We start from the raw sequence: 8550 nt of genomic DNA, 5'->3' as shown, positions 1-8550 counted from the left end.
CACACAGTTGCTCCAGATTTGTCGGCTGCACATCCATGATGTGAATCTCTCGTTCCACCACAACCCAAAGATGGATTGAGATCTGGTGACTATGGAGGCCATTGGAGTTCAGTGAACTCATTGTTGTGTTCAAGAAACCAGTCTGAGACGATTCACGCTTTATGACATGGTGCGTTATCCTGCTGGATAACGAAGATGGTACACTGTGGTCATAAAGGGATGGACATGGTCAGCAACAATACTCAGGTAGGCTGTGGCGTTGACACACTGCTCAATTGGTACTAATGGACCCAAAGTGTGCCAGGAAAATATCCTCCACACCATTGCACCACCAGCAGCGTGAGCCACTGATAGAAGGCAGGATGGATTCATGCTTTCATGTTGTTGACACCATATTCTGACCCTACAATCCGACTGTCGCAGCAGAAATCGAGACTCATCAGACCAGACCATGTTTTCCAATCTTCTATTGTCCAGTTTTGGTGAGCCTGTGTGAATTGTAGCTTAAAGTCAATACTAGAGACAGTAAGGAGAAGCACAGGAAAAAGCTGGATAATAAACTGCAGAGGAATTTGTGAAGAAGATTACAGGCTTCAAGCAAAAGGAGGATCAGATGTATGCTTTCAATAGCTTCAGGAACAAGCTAATCATCATCCTCTCCTGTCCTCAGTCATACAGACATCCTACTTTCCTCTAACCCACTGCTTTCTTGTCAAACCTTAGATGTCCTCAGTCATGGACTCTTCTGTTTTCACAACTTTGTCTTCAACCAAATCAGGGGATGCTGCTTTTCCCTTTACCTCTGCCTTCCACTTTTCTGTATCTAGAATTCAAGTGAAGAGGCAGCTGGAGAGAAGTACCGCAACAAGACTGCAGGTCCAGATGGTGTCAGCCTCGAGGTCCTGAAGGCCTGTGGAATACTGCAACATATCTTCAATATTAGCCTGACCTATGAGAAGGTTCCACTGTTGTGAAAGACTATAGTACAGTACCGAAGAAACTCACCCATCAGTCATCAATAACTATAGACCTGTTGCCCTGACATTCCACATCGTGAATGTCCTGGAGAGACTTCTGTTGGCCCATCTGAATAAGCAGACAAGCACATATCAAGACCCCCTGGAGTTTCTTGTTGCCGTGGAGTTGAAGATGCCTGCTTAATAAACCCACTGTCATCTCGACAAAGCAGGTAGTACTGTGAGGATCGTGTTTTTTTTATTTCCCTAGAGCATTTAACACAATTCAGTCTGAATCTCCAAAAGACTCAGGTGGAGGCCTCAGCAAATGCCTGGATCTATGACTACCTCAGCAACAAACCAGTTTGTGAGACTGAAGGACTGTGTGTCTTGTCTAACCAGGTGGTCAGCAACACAGCAGCACCACATGTGACTGTATTCTCACCCTTCCTTTTCACTATGTACACTTCAAACTTCCAGCACAAGTCCGACTTCTGTCATCTACAGAAATACTCAGATGACTCTGCATTTCTCAGGTGTATCAGAGATGGACAAGGTGCTGAAAACAAAGAGCTGGTGGACTCTTTGTGTCATGGTGTGTCAAATCAGATAATGTATCTGGAAGAAATATCTGTTGGACTTAACTAGAGGGCACTGTGGAGTCAAATTCCAATATAAAATTTTTTTGAGCACTACAGATGATGCGTGTGATTTAGAGCCCTGCAAATGGCAAGGGATTTGAATTTGCCATTCTACCACACATCATGTTCTTTGTCTCCAGATAAAAATCTCTCAAAAAGTAGAAGGAAGACAACAAGTGGCAAAATAGATTAATTCCTTTTGGAAGGGGGTGGGGCTAAGGCTATGTTATATACTGGCCATGTGAATGTAATGAGTGATGGTCTTTTATGACACAGAAAGTGTGATTCAACTGGGAGCATTAGTTTGGAAGTTATTCCACACTAATATTTTGTAGCCAATAGTTATATTTCGAACTCTTGCCACACCCACATGCTTGGATGCAGCCAAATTAAAGTAATTATGAAGTCTGCATGTCAAAAGTTGTTGGAATTTGCTCAAGATACGTGTGTAAAAAACAAAATGGTGACTTTCATCCAAAATGACCGAAAAGTGTTCCTTTTGGGTTTGGACCATGGCTCCAAGGGACTTTTTTAATAGATCCTGACAAGCTTCACATGTGTACCAAGTTCTATGATTGTAGGTAAAAGAAAGAATTGGGGCTGATTTTTTTTTTTTTTTTTTTTTTAAGATTTCAGGGGCATTGTGGAAGAATTAGACCTCGCCCACCAAATATTGGACTGGATTCCTGCTGGCGGATGGATTACCATCGATCAGTGATTTTGGTGCAGCTTGTCTGGAATCAGTAGAATTTAGAGTCAAACAAATGGCAACAGTGTGATATCTGACTTTGCCGCTCTACCACAGCCACACCTTCCACGAAAATCTCTTTGTGCTTTAAAGTAAGTGACAGCAACATGTTATCTGTCTTCTGACATGGGGTCATCTTGATTAGGCCAAGTGGTTCAGAGATGGAGCTTTCAAATAAAATAAAAAAACAGACTTCCTGTTCTGAAGGGTTTGACCTTTGTATTTCAAAGTTATAGCATTGCAGTTGCTTTGGTGTGTACATCAAGTTCATGGCTTGGCCACACACCCTAAAACTGCTAAATAAAGTCAAGATTTTGAGAACTTTTACTCACCCATCCCTCAATTGTATACTGATGAAGATGAAGCTGATAGCTCAAAATCTTTGGGAGAAGTTTGTTAAAGTTTGAGGTGTGTAAATGTAAATTTTGAAGCAAAAACGACCCATTGGGGTAATGAATGTTGGTCAGTCTTTGGCAGCTGGGGTGCAATGGAATTTGTCAAAACCCACCAGAAGCATCCAGACTGGAGAAAATCTTGGCTCTGGCCAGCTGAGGTGTTATGTCATCTAATGTAAATAAAATGTAGCATTCATGCGTCACGCCCTTGTTCAATCGTTTTAAATCTACACACACCCTGACTTCATCTTTGTTGCGCTTTGGAGCAGGTACCATTGGGGCACACCAATCTGTGGGTTCGGTAACCTCCTCAATGATCCCAAGATTTAGCATGCACTTTAGTTCTTTCTCCACTTTTGGAAGGAGGGGAAAAGGGACTCAGCATGATGTATTGACGCTGTATGGAATTACCTCTTCCATCAGCTCAATTTTAACAGGCGCACAGTTCAGTAGTCCTATTTCTCCGAACAAGTCACTGGATAACAAATAGTCACCACTGATAGCATTGATCCGTTTGACCAGTCCCATTTGCTCTGCCACTAATAGGTTACTGACAAACTGTCCTTTAATAACTGTAATCCAGTACTGGTATCTCTGACCGTTGTGTGTGGTGGTAGCGAGGAACGTACCCACATATCTGACCTTTCCACCTGGACTCTACACTGTTGATCTGGACTTATGTAAAATTGCCATAGATAATTTTGCCAATAATCTATGGCAAAATTTTGGATTTTGCCATAGATTATTGAAAGTTGTGTCTGTCATGACTGTGGTATCAGCACCAGTGTCAATTTTAAAATTCATGGGGCTGCCATTCACCAGCAGCTCAATGTTCCAGTCAGTGTTTGAATCCAACTCCTCATTGATATTTGACTTTGCTGTTGCTCTAAGGAACAGTTCACCAATAAAAAACGAATCCTCATCTGAATCTGTAACAGCTTCGGCTCTGAGTTGTTTTAACATTTTAGTTTTACACACAGCCTCAAAATGTCCCGTTTTGTTACACTTTCTGCATCTTTTATTTCAGGCTGAACAGTTTTCTTTTTTCTCATGCGTCCTATTGCATCTCTGACAATTCTCTGTTCTCGCGTATTTCTGCTCTTGTTTCTGCCATGGTTTCTCATAGCTCCTCTTTGAGATGCTAAACTGTTTCTGTCTCACCTCATTCACTGTAGTTTCCACGCGCTCTGCACTTTGCTGCTTCACTTGTTCACTCTGACGTGCAAGCTGGATGGCTCTCTCCAGAGTCAGGTCCGCTTCTAGTTGGAAGTTTTTGAGAAATCTTCTTATTCATTATTCCGATAATGATCCAGTCGTGAATCTGCTCATCTTTCCCCGCACCGAACTTGCAGTGCTGCGCGAGCTCATATAGACTCCTCACGAAAGCTTCAACCATCTCACTGGCCCTCCAGCTCCTTTTGTGAAAACAGGCGCGGTCATGGATAACGTTTCTTTTTGAAACAAAGTATTTGTCAAATTTCTGCATCACTAGAGCGAACTCGTACTCTGGATGTGGCATATCCTCTGTTGAGGCAGAAAACACAAAAGAGCCGTAAATAGGTGCAGCATCTCTCCCCATAGCGTACAGGAGCAAATTTACCTGCACCTCGCTGCTCTCTCTGTTAAGTTTCAACGCGACTCTGAAGCGGGAGAATCTCTTCCGCCACATTGGCCACTCCTCAGGATGCGTAAAATCAAATGGTTCTGGAGGTCCAAATTTTGCCATTGTGCTCTCTTTGTAGGCGTTTAATTCCTTAATTCTGACACCATGTCATAGTATGAGGGAAGTCACGAGAGGTAATCGTCAGTTGAAAAGCCATACTTCTTTATTTGGCTACAGCATAAGGCAGTCTTTCTCAAACTGTGGTCCACTGGTGGTCCATGAGGTGCTGCATGTAAACCAACGTTTATTTGCTGTGATAGAGCTCAATGCACCTGTCGCAACAGCTAGTTTACCAAAGGAGTGTGTTAAAAAATAATGTTGGAAAACTGGCTTAAAACCAAGTCACTGAAAAGAAAGTCTGCAGATGCTGGTGGAAAGAAAATAACTCCAGGACTACTTATGATCAGAGGAAGCTAAGTGAGAGCTGCTGCTAAGTGTTGATGTTGTTCATGAGTGATTGGATTTTTATGCGGTGAGCAGTAGGACTTGACTCAGTTAATGAGAACTGTTCTTTGTTATTTTTATTAGTTTGTTTGTCTTTGATGCTCTGCTTACACATCTACAACTATTGTTATTTTTATTTATAAAAATCATTACATTAAATTAATTAAATACAATTGCTAGAAATGGGTTAATTACTTTTATACTTAATGGTGCTGAAAATGATTTTTTTGTTTCTGTTAAAGCAACTCAAGTCTATTTTTCTGTAACTGTGCTTCTAAATCACAAATAGCCCTAAATGTTATTAATGCACATAACACTTGGTAGTAACGAACAATTTCTTTCATTTCTATGTGTTTGACATGATTGGAAAGCTTAGACTCCACACTATCAGAATCAGTGAATAACTCAAAACACACAAGTTCATGGATTGTTGTGGCCAGTCACATTTACCAAACAGCACCACCCTTCTCATTAGGATGATAAAAGAAAACAACAATACGTGAGTTAAGAGATTAATATTTTAATTTCAGGTTGCATTATATATAAAGATGTGGGGGCAACTTCAGGTTAGGTGGTCCTCAGCCTGAAAAAGTTTGAGAAACATTGGCATAAGGTAACAACATGAACTCTTTCTTATTTGAACTAGTTTCTCTGTATAGTTTGCTAGTGCTCCCCTAATGGTCATGAAACCAAACTACCGTTACTCCAGATGTACAATAGAAACTAATCTCACAACAGCCACTAAAGCCAAAAAACCTTTAAAAAAATTCTCACAAATTATGGAGGTAAAAAATATAAGAACATTGGAGAAATGTTCCATGTGCAATGAGTTGACAAATGGAGGGATTTTTTGAGTGAACACTGTAATTTCCAGACTATTAGTCATAAGCCACAAACAAGTATGGCTTAACATAATATTTATACAGAAATGTATATTTTAATGAAATACGTACTAGTAGCATATAAATGCATATCGTAAATGTTTTTTCCTAACTATTGTTGGAACATGGCTGCTTAAAGCAAAAGGAAAAATAATTGATTGCGCTCCTCGTCTAACTCCTGCACACTGAAACCACCAAAGTCGTCGTCTTTAGTGTCAGAGTTAAACAGCCTCACACACACTTCCTTAGTCTCTCTTTCGTTGTCTCTCTCAGCATCACTTTTGTTTTGAGGTAAATTTGCTCTTGGACTTCTGCTGTCCTCTTAATCTCACAGCTGTCCAGCCTTTTGAAACCTGTTGGTAAAAAGCAGTGTATTAGCTCTATCACAGCAAAGAATCAAGGCATGTAAAAAAGTATTGGCTTATAGTTAAAAAATAACAGCATTAAGAAACTGGAGCTTGGGTAGGACCCAAACTTAATTGATATATACAGCAATTGTTAAAAATGAAGACACATCTTCCCACAGGTTCATGATGAGACAGATCAAAGACGAGTCAGCAGTCTCGTCTTTGAAAGTCAACCAAACTTTAATAAAATGCAAAAGATGTCTTTCAGAAATCAGACAGAAAAAATGCATAGATTCAGTCAGATCTGACTGTTTCGCAGCGTAAGGTGTGGCTTAAATCTATGTAACTGTGGGTAATAGATTCAAACCGCTTTTGGAATATTACCGCACCGTCTGCTTGCATAACTAATGATTGTTGGTTACTTTTAACAGTTTTGGTTTTAGAAGTCATACTTCCTAAAAAGGAGTTGTTATTTCTGAGATTCTGCAACTCCAGGTGCAAAACCTGGACTCACACTATCTCTGATTTGTTCTAGCTGACCAGTGCAAGAATGTGCAAACATAACATTCCAGAGCAGCAGAGCTGTGATATCAGCTGTGATATCAATGATAATGATATCATTTTGATTTGTCATAATGATTTCATGATATCATTATGACAAATCATACTGAGTTAATTAACATATTGTAATAAAAGAATAAGTGTCATCGCATATTGTAATAAAATACAAAATACAATCCTACACAATCCCACACATTGCTCACGACCCTGCAGGCTGGCAGCCAAACAGCATTGTGGATGAAATAAGCTATTTTTGTTTTAGGGTTTAGGAAGTTGCTTTTTATAGATGTTATCATTTGTAATACATTAGAAGTTTTGAGAAATGTAAACCAAAACAGTACTACAACAAATACTACAAATAAAAATGCATGCAAGCTTTTGCACACACCAAAGTATTTTAGGGAAGTTTACATTTCAGATATTAAATGGGATGTTTTTTTCTTGCTTCTTAATATTACTGACTGTAGAATTCTCTAACACAAGACACGGCAGTATCACCACTCAACTGTCAACCTTTTGTTTGACCCTGCATGAACTTGCTGTGTGTGTATGTGGAATCACACATACACACGTGTGCGTGTTCGTTTGCGTGTGTATATGTGTGTCTGTACTTAGTAATCAGTGTGCTTCTTTGTTCTTTTTTTAACACACTTTTAAGTTCTTGCAATAGAGCTTCCAGCACGCATCAAACCTCTACGGCTGAAAATCTTGCCCCTGAGCGTTTTTTTATTTAATGTAATAGGGACGTTTCTTGACACTCAAGGACACTACAAAACACACAACAAAATGTTAATAAAATCACCTTTTATAGAGGGTGACAACTTTACAGAGTAGAAAACTGTTTATTCATTAACATTACTTATTTCAAATAGAAGCATACATCTACATGATAATATTATATTTATGTAATGTAAAAAAATATTGAACAAAGGTTAAAGTAAAATTACCGCAGCAAATTAGCTTAGCATAGAGTTGGATCCTTTGGACTAATTGTCATTATGTCATATTCATTACATCGAAAAAACATATCTCCAAAATTCCTCATTTTACACAATAGGAATTTGCAATATATATCGTATACAGTAGAAATGATAGAAATTTGAAATAGAACTCTGCAGTCTACCGGGTAACTGAGGTAATGCTTGTTGATGATGTAATGGCTGACATCAAGACAGAACAAGCGGGTAGCAGCATGGTTTGACAGTGCTAGGCAAGAGCTTGTTAAAAAGGCAAAAACATTAATTATATGAACCTGGATCGGGAATGCTTGGTCAGACCAGGAGCACATCAAGGATTGGTGCAACCCCCGCCAGGATCCACACAAGGTAAAGACCAATGGACTCTGCTTTTTAACCCTCCTGCTGTCTTAGCAATGCTCAGGAGGAGAAAGGCAGATGTCAACGTCAGACAGCGGGGAAGCACCAATGAGACAAAGTGACGGACTGACGGTCTTTCCAAAACCACAAGCATAATACAAAAAACCTCGTAGAAGCGCATAGTATAAAAAACAGTAAACAAAACCTTGGGATTTAAATTTAAGTTCAGTTCAGAAATGACACCACCTCTTAAACACCAAACATGTTACTCGTCAAAAATGACCAGGGGCGCGGTATAGGGGGGAAAAGTTATGACAATTCTAAGGGCCCTTGATGACAGGGGGCCCTCCACAAAAAAATAAAATAAAATTTACAGAAATTTAAAAAAAAATCAGGGCCCTGTCAGTTACTGTTGTCCATCCATCCATCCATTTTCTTGCACCGTTTTTCCCTCAGTGGGGTCGGGAGGGGTGCTGGTGCCCATCTCCAGCCAACGTTTCGGGCGAGAGGCGGGGTACACCCTGGACAGGTCGCCAGTCTGTCGCAGGGCAACACAGAGACACACAGGACACACAACCATGCACACACACACTCACGC

General features: G+C 40.1%; 1 protein-coding gene across 8 annotated transcripts in view; it reads left to right on the top strand.

Moving 5' to 3' along the window:
• Positions 1-8550, top strand: part of LOC103464192 (epidermal growth factor receptor substrate 15-like 1) — a 202370-nt gene that overhangs the window by 173917 nt on the left and 19903 nt on the right. The window contains exon 25 of one of the 8 annotated variants that reach the window (XM_017304325.1): positions 2227-8363. The exons of 6 other annotated variants lie outside the window; for them this stretch is intronic. In XM_017304325.1, coding sequence (XP_017159814.1) covers positions 2227-2253 — 27 coding nt within the window. In that variant the 3' untranslated portion in view covers positions 2254-8363. Of the gene's footprint in view, positions 1-827; positions 1193-2226; positions 8364-8550 lie in introns of those variants that run through there. One more of the 8 variants, XM_008408131.2, reaches the window with a different exon arrangement.

The sequence above is a fragment of the Poecilia reticulata genome, linkage group LG4 (genome assembly GCF_000633615.1).
Source record: "Poecilia reticulata strain Guanapo linkage group LG4, Guppy_female_1.0+MT, whole genome shotgun sequence".
NCBI lineage: Eukaryota > Metazoa > Chordata > Actinopteri > Cyprinodontiformes > Poeciliidae > Poecilia > Poecilia reticulata.
This window is presented reverse-complemented; position numbering and strand designations above follow the sequence as displayed.